General features: G+C 40.6%; 1 protein-coding gene and 1 long non-coding RNA gene across 2 annotated transcripts in view; one reads left to right on the top strand and one right to left on the bottom strand.

Moving 5' to 3' along the window:
• The window catches only part of LOC139435228 (uncharacterized), a 203,112-nt gene that overhangs the window by 68,392 nt on the left and 118,960 nt on the right, over positions 1-15,760 (top strand). The gene's annotated exons all lie outside the window — the stretch shown is intronic.
• The window catches only part of rims1a (regulating synaptic membrane exocytosis 1a), a 145,767-nt gene that overhangs the window by 42,720 nt on the left and 87,287 nt on the right, over positions 1-15,760 (bottom strand). Inside the window, exons 10-17 of the mRNA XM_071205706.1 lie at positions 9,585-9,708; positions 6,777-6,823; positions 6,186-6,298; positions 5,967-6,097; positions 5,630-5,801; positions 5,214-5,361; positions 1,921-1,977; positions 1,843-1,847 (exon numbers count right to left, since the gene is read on the bottom strand). Of these exons, the coding sequence (XP_071061807.1) occupies positions 1,843-1,847; positions 1,921-1,977; positions 5,214-5,361; positions 5,630-5,801; positions 5,967-6,097; positions 6,186-6,298; positions 6,777-6,823; positions 9,585-9,708 (797 nt within the window). The remainder of the gene's footprint in view (positions 1-1,842; positions 1,848-1,920; positions 1,978-5,213; positions 5,362-5,629; positions 5,802-5,966; positions 6,098-6,185; positions 6,299-6,776; positions 6,824-9,584; positions 9,709-15,760) is intronic.

Genomic DNA, 15,760 nt, shown 5'->3' on the forward strand with positions numbered 1-15,760 from the left:
CATATTTTTAGTGACAGGGGCACTGACTGAACATAATTAGATAACTTGATGCACAAAAAAAAAGTTTTTTTAACAAGGGTGTTTGTAATTATTTTTTTGAAAATATGCTCAACCAATTGGTCGAATTGGCCTTTATGGTAAGCTAGCAATATAGACTTTTTCAGAGTTTCAGAGATGTTTTCCAATAAAATATGGTAAATAAATGTCTAGATTCATGGTAATATTACTAAATCTAGTACTGCCTTATGAGTCTCAGAGTTGAAAGAGTGATAATAATTTATATAGCACCTTTCATGCATGGCATTTCAGCCCCAAAGTTGCACACAGATGAGCAAGTAGGCCAACACAGGATAGACATTTGCTGTTAGGCCAGTGGTTTCCTGTTAGGCCAATTCAGCATATACAGTAAGATGAGCAAGTATTTTCTTTTTATCATGAAAAAACACTTGTTACTTGTTAATTACCTTTTTCCATTTTACTTTTTTACAATTATAATTTATTATCTTTTTATGAATATATCTGGTTGTATATATTACTCATTTTCCATAAAAGAAACAAATGTATTTGAGTTTGTGTTTTATTTGAGTTTGATGCATACAAATGTACTGTTATGATGATTGTTGAAATGTACTTTTACCATAGAAGGCCTGCTCGACCAATTGGTCGGAGGCTCATAAAAACAAAACTGTGTGGTCAGTCAACAAAAAAAAATAGTTTGGCTTATTTGTGGCCATTGATAAGAAAATGCAAACAAATGTTTCCATAGCTTTTTTTCTTGGTCCGGCAGTTAAAGGGTTTAATACGGAATTTGGTTCAATATATAGGTATTCTGATTGTACTTGTCTGGGTCAATACTATTTAATCCAAGTAAATAACAAAACAATTTTTTTCCCATAAAAGTCACCAAAAAGGGAATGTATGTTATTCAGGGATATCATCAGTGAAATATGTAATCCATCAACCTGATCTTATAATAGCCAATATCATGTAATCCGACCCTAACATTCCGAGACAAACAAGACATTTACAGTCTGTACAGTAGTTGTACCCCAATAAGCACACAAACAAAGGCAGTGTTTCGAAATACATGGTAGAAATGTATATTGTATATACACATTTCATGCCAACATGTAGTGTATGACATGATAGTGTTTTCCACACACATCATTTGTTTGTGGTGGTCTGTCCCATTTTGATTTAAAATGGTATTTCATGTAATGTGCCGAGCATTTCAGAATCAGAATCAGAAACAGGTTTATTGCCAGGTAGGTTCACACATACGAGGAATTTGACTTGATGTTGTTAAATTAATGCTACTGTCAGACAGATTGTCCATGACAGCTAACCTAACCCACTGATATATATGTTATGTCTATGAGACTTGCTGCTTGGAAGCCCTGAGAGGCAAGTTTATCAGTAAAAGAGCTTGGGAGGAAACCTTGTTTAGCAAAGCAACCCTACTTGAAACTGAGCGGTTGTGTTTCGTTTTTGGGTAATGAACATTTGGGGCTAGTAAACCCCAGGGAATCAGTGTCTGGGGACTTTGTACTGGCTGATTTCTCTGTGTATGCTGCTCGGGACGTATGTGCCATACAGCGGTACACAGCTCATGTTCAGAGAAACCTTAAGAAAGGCATCAGTTAAAATGGAACTTCTGTGTGAACTATTCATATCTTAAACTGCACTGTAACTTTGTATTCATGTATTTTTTCTTTTAATGTTTATTTTATTATCTTTTCTTTTTTAATGACTGTTTTTAAATGCCTTTGTCTGAATGTCTTTAATTTTTGTAAAGCACTTTGAATTGCCTTGTGTTGAAAGGTGCTATATAAATAAACTTGCCTTGCCTAACAGCACCACAAATAAAAATGAGTTTGTGGGAAACACTGAAAGTAGTACTAGAAAACAATCCCCACCCACCTTTAGACATTACTGCTGTACCTTCATCAAATTCAGGCTCTGTTACACGCTGAGAACCTGAACATCAGAGACACACACACACACACAGACAAACATACACACACAGACACACATAGATATGGATAAACACCACACACAGACACACAGATATGGGTATAAACCACATACACATACAGTGGGGCAAGCAAGTATTTAGTCAGCCACCAATTGTGCAAGTTCTCCCACTTAAAAAGATGAGAGGCCTGTAATTTTCATCCTAGGTATACCTCAACTATGAGAGACAAAATGAGAAGAAAAAAAAAAATCCAGAACATCACATTGTCTGATTTTTAAAGAATTTATTTGCAAATTATGGTGGAAAATAAGTATTTGGTCAATAACAAAAGTTCATCTCAATACTTTGTTATATACCCTTTGTTGGCAATGACAGAGGTCAAACTCGAAGTCACTCCTTCGTTGCCCGGGCGGTGTGTTTGGGATCATTGTCATGCTGAAAGACCCAGCCACGTTTCATCTTCAATGCCCTTGCTGATGGAAGGAGGTTGTCACTCAAAATCTCACAATACATGGCCCCAATCATTCTTTCCTTTACACGGATCAGTCGTTCCTGGTCCCTTTGCAGAAAAACAGCCCCAAGCATGATGTTTCCACCCCCATGTTTCACAGTAGGTTCTTTGGATGCCACTCAGCATTCTTTCTCCTCCAAACACAGTCTAGTTGAGTTTTTACCAAAAAGTTCTATTTTGGTTTCATCTGACCATATGACATTTCTCCCAATCCTCTTCTGGATCATCGAAATGCTCTCTAGCAAACTTCAGACGTGGCCTGGACATGTACTGGCTTAAGCAGGGGGACACCAGAGATGGGGACTCGAGTCTGCGACTCGGACTCGAGTCGCACTTAAGTCGCACACACAGAGACTTCAGACTTGACTTGGACTCGTGACCAAAAGACTTCAGACTAGACTTGGACTCGTGTGTTGGGACTCGTGAACAATCATTGTGTTTTCTATTTTTGGCGTATTAAAGGTGGGGTAGGTACATTTGAGAGAAACCGGCTCGCTAGAATTTGAAAATACACAACCGGAGATAATCTGCTAGAGGCTGCTATTTCCTTATAGAGCCCGCCTCCTCCAACACACACGAACGTGCACATGACCAATGAGGGCACGAGATAAGTTTGTGCCCAGATGGAAGGCTGACAGGCAGGTAGGCCATCCCGTTATTTTAGCCGGGCTCATTACGCAGACGTGCGCGCCTCTGTTACTACCTCGTAGTAACACAATAGCGACCGGCGGCACACCTGCGGCTGTACCGCTTGTAATTAGGTTCAACTACAAAAACTTTGAAAAAACACCGGCGGCACCAACAAAAGGAGCGCACACTGCAAAGTCTGCAATATCAAAATCAAGGATGCTGGCGCAACAACGTCGGATTTCAGCAGGCACTTGAAAACTCACCCGGAGAGGTCAGTCACATTAACGCATATGGACGGTTAGCAAACATGTTTAGCTCAGCATCAGCTATGTAATGTTAACTTAGCTTGCTACTAGCTTTGTAACTGAATATTTGAAAAGATTAGTGAATTGCTTGTCACACTTGTTTGAGTTGAGTGGCGTTGACATCCAACTCTTGACATGACATAAAAACGGTCGGTAACGTTAATCATTACCCGCTTTTAAGTACTTTTAACAGTTTCCCTGCGGGGGATTAATAAAGTATTTGTGATACTGATTTCTGAAGTGTGTTGCTTATAAGTTGTTTGCATTTAGCTAACGTGTGATGTTTTTCCTCATATTGCAATAGCCTGTTTAAAGTGATCATATAACAAACAACTAATCAGTACTGATACTGTATGCTAATAGATATAGGAGTGATAATAACACAGTAAGTGCTTTGAACTTCTTAGATATAGCTGTGCAGTATTCTTAACAGACTGGATAGCAGCAGACAATAGAAGGCTTATTACAACCAGAAGAGACTTGAGACTTTTACTTTTTAGAGACTTGAGACTTGACTTGGACTCGTGACCAAAGACTTGAGACTTGATCAAGTCTCACCCCACAAAGACTTGAGACTTGACTTGGACTCGTGACCAAAGACTTGAGACTTGACTTGGACTTGCAAAAAAAGACTTGTGAACATCTCTGGGGGACACGTCTGGCACTGCAGGATTTGAGTCCCTGGCGGCGTAGTGTGTTACTGATGGTAGCCTTTGTTACTTTGGTCCCAGCTCTCTGCAGGTCATGGACTAGGTCCCCCGTGTGATTCTGGGATTTTTGCTCACCGTTCTTGTAATCATTTTGACCCCACGGGTGAGATCTTGCGTGGAGCCCCAGATTGAGGGAGATTATCAGTGGTCTTGTATGTCTTCCATTTTCTAATAATTGCTCCCACAGTTGATTTCTTCACACCAAGCTGCTTACCTATTGCAGATTCAGTCTTCCCAGCCTGGTGCAGGTCTACAATTTAGTTTCTGGTGTCCTTTGACAGCTCTTTGGTCTTGGCCATAGTGGAGTTTGGAGTGTGACTGTTTGAGGTTGTGGACAGGTGTCTTTTATACTGATAACGAGTTCAAAACAGGTGCCATTAATACAGTTAACGAGTGGAGGACAGAGGAGGCTCTTAAAGAAGAAGGTCTGTGAGAGCCAGAAATCTTGTTTGTTTGTAGGTGACCAAATACTTATTTTACAGAGGAATTTACCAATTAATTCATTAAAAATCCTACAATGTGATTTCCTGGATTCTTTCCCCCCATTCTGTCTCTCATAGTTGAAGTGTACCTAGGATGAACATTACAGGCCTCTCATCTTTTTAAGTGGGAGAACTTGCACAATTGGTGGCTGACTAAATAATTTTTTGCCCCACTGTATATGCATGCACATGTCCAGGCACAAATGCAGTATTAGGGAAGGGTATGGAAAACATACATTTACATTGATATACTATACAATACATGTTATACCTCATCCCTTCAAGCCTACATCTCTTTGACCTTTCATCCCACCCTCCCTACGTACCTTCGACCCTCATTCCTTCCAGCCTTTACTCCCTGAATCTATTTGACCCTTTATCCCTCCAACACTATATCCCCATTCCCTTCTTATTGTCTCTCCTTATCTGTTTTTATTTAATCTGGTGAGAACCTCTCGTCTCATTCTAGGTACCTCCTGGAGGCTCCTTTTCAGAATGGTCAGAAACATGCCTAAGACCGAACCTCCACACGTAGTCTCTTCTCGACGACATCCCTCATCCTTCACAGTATCCTTAAATAATTCACAGACAGAGACTTACGCTGCAGCTTCTTTCCAGGGACGTCTGTGTGTCGTCGGGGCAGGTACGGGGAGGGTTGGGGCAGTGGAATGGATGAGACATCGTGGGTTTGGAGTGGATACCAGTGAGGCTTGTCATCCAGTAAGGCCGTCTCTAGCTCTATCAGGACCTGCGCAAGTCATAATACAGATAGGGAAATGTTTTGCTGCCGTTCACAACTGCTTATTAACATAACGCAGACAGTAGAAGATGGTAAAAATACATACAGAAAAGCTTGTATATGTATTTAAAACATCCGCTGTATGGGATTTAGTGTATTGACGTTCCCATTCAGAAGTTAATTAAGTGTGTGTGTGTGTGTGTGTGTGTGTGTGTGTGTGTGTGTGTGTGTGTGTGTGTGTGTGTGTGTGTGTGGTGTGTGTGTGTGTGTGAGGTACCTCTCCCATAAAGGTGCTGTCCTCGTCCGGTGACCTGGGTTGGTCCCATATCGTCAGCTCGAGCATGTGGTTCCTGAAGTCCCTGCGATGGACATGAGAGTAGACAAACGTCTGGTTCCACTTGGGCTCACAGGTCCTCTTCATAGTTTTTGTCCTTCGTTTGCTCTTGTCACTGTGTTCAACAATCAGAGAGTCAGACAACCAAGTTCTCTTTTCAGTGGACATACTTATTGTTCATGGGAATTTCCTATGATTAGATCACAAGCTTTATTCATCCAAATGTACTCCGCTAATACGGAATGCATTTTCAAGCACTCTCTGTGAAGATGGGGCATACCTGCGATCAGGAAGAAAGTACATTTTGACGTAGGCGCTCCTGGGCCGCCCGTCAGACCGAAGAGGAAGCTCCGCAGCCTGCATCACGTTGACTATTAGCTGATGACCCGCTTTGTCGTACCAAAGTTTCACCTGGGTGGGAAACACACAAACAAATCTGATGCTTCGTTTTCATTTCAACACATCAACAGCCCAACACACTCAAAGTGCGCAGACTCACTGAGAGCTGCCCTGGCAATAACTGTGGAGCGTCTTGGAGCATCCCAGGGCTGGAGGGAGACAGGACATGTAAAGATGGTCTGTCCATCTTCTGGGACTCAAAAGAACTGGAACCTGCTGGGGATACAAAAGGGGAGAATTCATTAAAAGAAAGTCAGCTCTAACAAGAAATTGAATCCTAGACAAGAGAAAAAAGTGTTAAAAATACATTAGTTTGTACATAACGTACAATGTGCTAGCCAATAAAAGCAGGAGTGATACATAGTAGGGTCATTATGTTACAGAAGTAAACAAAGAAGTCCAATGGAGGCTTTTCAGGCAGGTGGTAGAGAAACTCCCTCTAGAGGGAACTTGGGTATTTTAGACTTGGCAAACAATTGACATGCACTAAAACATATAAAACAGACAGGAAAACACCAAAAAGCATAATAGGGCCTCTTTAATTGTTCCAATCTCAATGCTAAGCTAGGCTAATAAACTCCCAGCTCCAGCACCATGGTTGATACACAGACATATTTGCTTTCTCAAAAAAAAGACAATCAGCAAGATAAAAACAGAATTAAAGGGGGGTCTCAACATCCCGCATACTTACTAGATTCTAATGGAGGGTGGGAGGTGTCGGGGATTCTTGGGATATCACTGGAAAGGAAGCAGAAAACTTCTTGTCAGCCACTCTCAAACTGGCATATAACCAGAATAAACAAAGTTAGTAGTGTTCTCGATGCACAGGCATACATGCAAATAAATGTAGAAGTAGTTAAGTGGAAGAAAGTAGCACTGCAATTCAAAGTTATTTGGAGATTAAAATGTTATGTGGTTAAAACAAATATGGAGAAACAAAAGAAAATGTGAGGAGAGACAATTTCTTCTCATAAATTCAATTTTTCCCGGACTCATTCAGACATTTTGACTGAAATAATAATAAGAATGGATGGGAACCAGCAGCTCAATTCTGTCCACATCTTTTCTATCATCCACCACCACCACAACTACAGTTAAGGATCCCATGGGAAACGCCAGAAGCCATTGCATTAGCTTCATTGTCATAAAGAAAAGAATGGTATTCTGTGGAACACTTATCAGTGTAATTTCTCATTTTAAATTTTAAATCTATAAAGAGGAATTGTTTAGTATTTGAAAGTGTCCATCCCAACATTGGTAGATGCAGGAGGTTTTCTCAGTGATTATTTGATAGCACATGGGGAGGTTGTATTCTCAATTGTTGAGTGATCCATGTGGCCACAAACTGATATTTTTACATTTAATTAAGTAAAAGTTCAACATTTAGTACTTTATTCCCTTTCTTTCTGAGGGTTAAAAGGAAAAGATGGATCATGATGTACTGAACGAGCATAAAACCTGAACAAATCAAGCTGATTGGTCTCCCAGCTTCAGTACTTTCAAACATTAGATATCCATCTTCTCATTTCACTCTTGGAAAGAAAGCAAAAAACATTTTTAATTTCACCTTTTGATTTGAAATACAAGCATTATACTGATAAGTGTTTCACGGAGCCTATGTTGCTTTTGAGCCCATTCCAAAATCAAAAAATGTAAAACAAGTAAAGAAAATCAAATCAATATTTTTATGAAACCCAATGACCCCGCTTTCAAAGAATGGGATAGAGGAAAACATAAAGAAGTATTTGACACTGCGAGTGCTGGATTTCACTTTGGGATCCTAAAACTTGGACTGGGAATGAAAAAGAGAAAATCCAGACGCCGCACAAACAGTTTAAAAAACTTGCAAAAGGAATGCTACATTGACAGACATTTCCCATTGGCCATTTTGCATCCCTTCAAGGGAAGTCTCAGTTTTTTCAGATGGACTTAACAAACTGTAGCAATTTATCTAAAAATAAATTAGCATAACTGCTTAATAGGAATCAATTGAGTTCATTTAGGGATGCAAAATGGCACCAGCAAAACCAAAATAGTTTCCATAAGCATGAGAAGATTAAGGGGTCCTAATAAAAGGGGCAGATTACTTACTGATATTTTCTATAAACCCTTCGTGAGTGTTTGGAGAAAAATTAATACATTCAACTATTTTTCCCATCAAAGAGAAAATGAGGTTCAATCTTATTATAAAGCAAGGATGCAAAAAGTTGAAGAAACATTTCGTTTTTTTTTTTTAATGTAAAATAAAACCACTATAAACCCAATACAGAAATAGGCCAAACTTACTCACTCATAGCTTAGCAAATATACTGATCACAACCTGTACATTTTTAACACTTTGGTCACTATGGATTCCAGAGTATCACCATTTGATTGAGAATATTATTTTTTAAACAGATCAAACGTAAAACCTGACATTTAAAAAGATTCTATGAAGGGTCATGCAGGGTGTCATAAATGAGTAGATCCCACTAGCAGTAATAATAATGCTATTATTGTATGTAAATGCGTTAAAATCCTTATTTCAGATAATATCTCCAAACATAATATCTCCACATGCATATGTGGAGATATTATGTTTTTTCTTTCTTCTAAGTGTTCCGGAATATGTAATTTGTTAGAGTAATTATAGGCAAATTCAGAAAAAGAGACAATTGGTACAATTAAAATAAAACAATTTCAATGAATTGCTAGCAAAACGCAGAATAACACCCAATTAAGACGTCTGTAGAGAATTAAGTTCAAACAAAAGATTAATGGAAGGAAATGTCTGTTGTCCAAAGGATTAATACCAAATTATATAATTACAAAAGATAACAATATCATGATTCTGAGACCTGTAAAACAAATCGCTAAGTCAACGGTTTTTTGACAGTGTTTTTGGTTAAAAGGCCCTAACACAAACTGAAGAGATTTCCATGCTTTGTTCTACGAAATTAGGTAACATTAGCCGCCTTTAGCCTAGTGGTGGTTACAAGAAGTAATGTGATGGGATTTGTTTACAGCCTAACATTTTTACTTCTACCGATTGCATTTTAGCTTCAAAAATCATAAAAATGGTGTTAGTATGTGGAGATTATCCTGCTGCCACACGTCTTATTCTCTGCAATACTCCAAAATCCAATGGAAAATCCCATTTATTTTGTTGAGTGAGCCTTAGTGACGCTAACTTCCGGGTTACAAAAGCCTACAAAATACATCGTCACCACCACTCTAATGCACTCACAAACTGGTCATTACTGGCTTGGTTTTTAAGACCAATATATTATGTGATGCAGCCACTTCTCATTTTGTATGTAATAATTCACCTTTACCCTCCTGTAAATAGGGTTAGGCTAAGTGCTTTTTTAAAGGGTATGGAGGAGACAAAATGGCAACTTAGAAACTGTTGAGTCAACACTCCCTAGTTAATAAGGGTGGGAGTTATGACTAAAGGATTGCATTTTTCACCAATATCCAATAAAACAGATGTAAGGGGTGTGTTTAATCCCTGACTTACCCAATAGGCCTGGATACCACTAGCTCAACTTGAGGCTCCGCTTGAGACTCCAGGATGATGTTGTAAACTTCCTTCATGGTCGCCCCCGGTAACAGCTTCCCATTCCACTGCAGAACTTCATCCCCTGGAAGCAGACGTGCATGTCATTAAAAATAAAGTCCGGGTATCATACAAATGTAGGTATAATTCATTTAATATTGTAAACGAATCCCATGAAAAGACAAACACCATCATGTGTGAGTCCACTTCCATATTCCCTTAAGCCCCTGTCACACTGTCCCGAAATTGACACCAGATGGACACACGAATATGGAATTGTGAATTTCGCACGAAGATGGCCCCGAACTTGGTCAACGGCCAAGCAACAGCCGAAGCAAGTACGTTGATGCCTACAGAAGGCCACACGATGACACCCGAAGGCAACATTTAAATTACATTTAAGACATACAACTGCAACGAAAGTAACAAAAACAATTATGTTAAAGTACTATGGGACTTTACATTTTGGAAACTTGAGATTGTATATGATAAAAACTGTCACTGATATTTTCAGACTTTGTTCTTTACTTTCTCCGTCTTTATATGTAGAAGATATTACGTTTTCTCCGTCATGTTGTTTCCATAGCAACAACAACTTCCTGTCAACAGCGTAAACTCACCTTAAGCATATAAATAAAACAGGAAGTTAACCTAAATTACATTTAAGACATACAACTGCAACGAAAGTAACACAAACAATGCAATATCATTTTCAGTTTCACAGAACACAAATTGGGTTATTTTCATAATATGTTTACATGATTTTGTTGAGCAATAAAACAACAAGAGAAGCGATCTGTAAGGAAACATTGCACGCCGTGGTCCCATCTCGATGTCATCGTACTGTAATACGATGGCTACACAACAGCATTGCGAGGGCTTCACGTAGTCGTGTTGCCTTCCTAAGACAATCAGGCAGCTTCTCGTTTCCTTTGTATTGTCTTCGGGAGGCGAAAAATGCCCGATGGCACCGATGATCACACGAAGTAAAGACGAAGATGGTGTCAATTTCGGGACAGTGTGACTGGAGCTTAATGCCACCTGAGGCCCTGTGATGCCCCTGTGGGTCCATCAGTAGAGAGGGTGTGGCTGTTCTGTCTGTGCTGCATTGGCTCCAGTGATTGCATTGATTACAGTAACTCAGGGCACCTGGGTCTGGTGCCCAGGTGTGAACTGCTGGAGGAGGAGGAACCTATTGCGGTGAGCATGTTGTAACTTCCGGTTGTTGTTGTTGTTGTTGTTGTTGTTGTTGTTGTTGTTGTTGTTGTTGTCATCTCCGGGTATCCCGTGTGCCTGTTCTGTTGCTGATGGCTTATTAACTTAACTTAATCGATCGTTTTAAAACTCTTGATCACGGCAATTGCCTGACGTTGTAATCACACGTTACTACAGCTTAAGCACTCACAACTCTCCTTCTCTTAGCGACTGTAACTCCACAGTTGCCTACACTCTTTTCGGGTTTGCTAACGGTAGCTACTTTAGCTTGATAGCTAGCCATGGCTCTTTCCCCACCCTCGGGTGTTATTTCCTGCTCTTCCTGTCTCATGTTTGGTTACTTCCCGGCCTCCTTTACTGGTAAGGATACATGTGTTAAATGTAGTATAGTTGTTAAGTTGGAGGCGGGAATCATAGCCATAGAAGCTGGTTGTCTTGGTGGTGCCCAGCAAACAATGTGGGCTTCGTAAATAATTGGACAGCCTTCTGGGGAAAACCTGGTCTGATTAAGAGAGACGGCATTCATCCTACTTTGGAAGGTGCAGATCTCATTTCGGCAAACATTTCAGGGCTTTGTGGACGTAATCCATGACAAACTGGAGTTGAGACCAGGAGGCAGAGTCTTACACGCAGTCTTACACGCTTCTCTGCGCTCTCTCCTAGGCAGTCATCCATAGGAATCCCGAACCCAATAAAATACCCAATATTGCCCAAGGACAATTTAAGGTAAAACCTAATAGAGGTCTCATACATAATAATTTAATAAAAGTAAATGTAACAACTACTACAGTGCAACAAAACAGGAAGATTAAATGTGGTCTCTTAAACATAAGATCTCTAGCATCTAAAGCAATATTGGTAAATGATTTAATATCAGATTATAATATTGATATATGCTGTCTCACTGAAACTTGGTTGAGACATGAAGAATATGTCAGCATAAATGAGGCCACTCCACCCAGCCATATCAACACTCATATTGCTCGAGGCACGGGCCGAGGAGGTGGAGTTGCAGCAATCTTTGACTCAAGTTTACTTATCAATACTAAACCAAAATTAAATTATACCTCCTTTGAAAGCCTCGTTTTTAGTCTTACGCATCCGACCTGGAAAACTTTGCAGCCAATCTTATTTGTTACAGTGTATCGTGCACCAGGTCCTTATTCAGAATTCTTATCAGAATTCTCTGTGTTTTTATCAACTTTGGTTCTTAAAACAGACAAAGTAATTATCGTAGGTGACTTTAATATTCATGTTGACGATGATAAAAATAGCCTTACTGTTGCATTTAACTCTATATTAGATTCTGTTGGTTTCTGTCAAGAGTGTAAATAAACCAACCCACTGCTATAAATCACACTCTCGACCTTGTTCTGACTTATGGTATTGAAATTGAGCAACTATTAGTCGAACCGCATAATCCTGCTTTATCCGACCATTTCTTAGTAACTTTTGAAGTACTATTACGAGACTACAAAGCATTAGTCAAAAGCTCTTGCAGCAGAAACCTATCTGTTAGTGCTATAGCCACATTTAAGGAAGAGATTCCACCAATACTTAACTCGATAGCATGTCTGCATGTAGGGGAGGAAACTTATACAAAATGTACACCACCCCAAATTGATCATGTTGTTGATAGTGCTATAGATGCGCTGCGAATAAAATTAGACTCTGTTGCTCCTTTGAAAAAGAAGAAAATAAAACAACATAGATTAGCTCCATGGCATAATGCCGAAACCCGCAAAATAAAGCAAAAGTCTAGACAACTTGAAAGGATATGGCGTTCCACTAAACTTGAAGAATCTCGTTTAATTTGGCATATTACTCTCAATGAATATAAGAAAGCACTGCGTAAAGCGAGAGCAGCTTACTACTCTTCATTAATAGATGAGAATAAGAATAATGCAAGATTTCTTTTCAGCACTGTAGCCAGGCTGACAGAGAGCCACAGCTCGATTGAGCCTTCTATTCCCATAGCACTCAGTAGTAATGATTTTATGTGCTTTTTTAACGATAAAATTGTTACTCTTAGAAACAAAATTAATGACCAATATAGTGTTATCAACAGCTCCCGGAAACGTAAGTTCTAATATTACACTAGATAGTAAACTAGAATGCTTTTCAGCCATAAACCTTGAACATTCAATGATTCTCTCTTCTAAACCATCAACGTGCATGTTAGACCCAATTCCAACTAAGCTGTTGAAGGAAGTTTTTCCATTAATTAGCACTTCTTTATTCAATATTATGAATATGTCTTTATTATCAGGCTATGTTCCACAATCATTCAAAGTAGCAGTGATAAAACCGCTTCTTAAAAAGCACAACCTCGATCCAGAGGTTTTAGCCAACTATAGACCTATTTCTAATCTTCCGTTCCTCTCAAAAATTCTTGAGAAAGCGGTCGCAAAACAGCCGTGTGATTACTTAAAAAACAATGATTTATTTGAAGATTTTCAGTCTGGTTTTAGAACACATCATAGCACAGAGACAGCTCTGGTTAAAGTCACAAATGACATTCTAATAGCCTCAGACAAGGGACTTGTCTCAATTCTTGTTTTGCTCGATCTCAGTGCTGCATTTGATACTATCGACCATGATATCCTATTGCAAAGACTAGAGCACTTAGTTGGCATACAGGGAACTGCTTTAGGCTGGTTTAGGTCCTATCTATCTGAACGCTCTCAGTTTGTACGTGTTAACGATGAATCTTCCACGCAAACCAAAGTTAGCCATGGAGTGCCACAGGGCTCAGTGCTCGGACCTATTTTGTTCACATTATATATGCTTCCGTTAGGCAATATTATAAGGAATCATTCTGTAAACTTTCATTGTTATGCGGATGATACTCAACTATATTTATCAATCAAGCCTGATGAAATTAATCATCTAAATACAATTCAAGACTGCCTTAAGGACTTAAAAACGTGGATGACCTTAAACTTTTTGATGTTAAACACGACCAAAACTGAAGTTATTGTACTTGGCCCGAAGAATCTACGAAACAAATTACCTAAATATATACTAACTATGGATGGCATTAATTTGGCCTCCAGTGAGACTTTAAGGAATCTACTTGCGATTAGTGCCAAAGTTCAATGAGCGTGACCCGGACATTTTTTTCACTCTATTTGAACGCATAGCAGAGGCAAGAAACTGGTCAGATTCGGACAGAGTGCTGTTACTTCAGTGTGTACTCACTGGGCGAGCACAGGAAGCCTATTCAGCTGTTTGTGGCGAAAAGGCTTTGGACTATGATAGAGTAAAATCAGCGGTGTTGAAGTCTTACAAACTGGTTCCTGAAGCGTATCGTCAAAGGTTCAGAAGTTGGGTCAAGGGAGATAAGCAGACACATGTGGAGTTTATCCGTGATTTAACTTCTCATTTTCAGCGGTGGTGCGCGGCAGCAAAGGTTGCAAGTTTTGACGGTCTTTGTGAACTCATTGTCTTGGAACAATTTAAAGACATTCTCCCTCAGCATGTGGCCACTTATGTGAATGAACAGAAACCTTCCACCGCGTTTAGAGCTGCTGAATTAGCAGACGATTTTGTGTTGACACATAAGGGCTGTTTTACTGAGAAGTATTCTAGGGGTGATTGGAAACGTGGAGAAGACAATGGCTATGCCCGCGGTGGTGCAAAGTTTTCACCAGGCTCCTCCCGTAGATTTGTAGGTACAGGGCGACCCGAGGGGGCCAAAGTGGACCTATGTCATTATTGCAGAGGAGAGGGTCATTGGAAGGAGCAGTGTCCGTTGCTGGAAACTAAGGGGAAGCCTCGTTTGTCACCACATGCTCCAGCCATGTGTTGTTCTGCAGTGTTGAAAAAAAAAACGTTGGGTGTAGGCTCGGGCATGGTGCCTGATAGGAAGCCGATTTGTGCTGACCCGGATGCGGGTTCTGGTTTTGAGCCGTTCATCACTGAAGCTGTTGTATCAGTAGTCGGTAGTGACAAATATGTGCCGATTAAGGTGTTGCGTGATACAGCGGCTAGATACTCATTCATTGTTGAGTCAGTGTTGCCTTTTTAGTCAGAGACAGAAACGGGGGATTTTGTGCTGATGAGGGGCATGGAGATGGGCTTGATTCCTGTGCGACGTCATACAGTAGTGCTGGATTGTGAGCTGGTACGTGGAGTTGTGTCTATCGGCGTGCGTCCCGCGTTGCCACTTGATGGGATACATATGATTTTGGGCAACGATCTCGCTGGTAGTGCTGTGTGGGCTGGTGTGCCACCGCCTGTGGTGGTTTCCAGGCCGGTGGCATCTGGGGAGCCAGATGAGAGTGGTTTGCAATTTCCAAGTGTGTCTCCAGTTTATAATATTACACGTGTGCAGAGCCGTAGGATGTCCACTGACCTACCTGTTTCGGAGTCTGGAAAAAGTGGTCCAGCACGGTCCTTTGACTTTGAGATCGAGACAAAGAAGAAGGAGAAGACAGTCAAAGTGGTGAAGGAGAAGAAAGAGAGGAAACCCCGCAAAGCGAAGGAGAGGAGGCCGAAGGAGAGGAGGCCGAAGGAGAGGAGGCCGAAGGAGAGGAGGCCGAAGGAGAGAAGGCCGAAGGAGGTCGGCGAGGCCGATGAGCGCCTACATGCTGTGGCTCAACGCCAGCCAACCCAAGGAGGAGTGGGACATAAAGGCAGTGGAGGCGAAGAAGCAGTACGAAATCGCAAGGCTGGAGTTAAGAAGAAGGATGTTGGGTTGTCGTGGACCCCTTTGGGGCCCCGTCTTAAGGGGGGGGCTGTGATGCCCCTGTGGGTCCATCAGTAGAGAGGGTGTGGCTGTTCTGTCTGTGCTGCAGTGGCTCCAGTGATTGCATTGATTACAGTAACTCAGGGCACCTGGGTCTGGTGTCCTGCAACTATTTGAAGCCTCTCTGCTCCTCTCTGTTCTCGCTCTGCTTTCCCCTGCAGACACCTGGTGT

Source organism: Pseudochaenichthys georgianus, chromosome 15 (genome assembly GCF_902827115.2).
Source record: "Pseudochaenichthys georgianus chromosome 15, fPseGeo1.2, whole genome shotgun sequence".
NCBI classification, from domain to species: Eukaryota; Metazoa; Chordata; class Actinopteri; order Perciformes; family Channichthyidae; genus Pseudochaenichthys; species Pseudochaenichthys georgianus.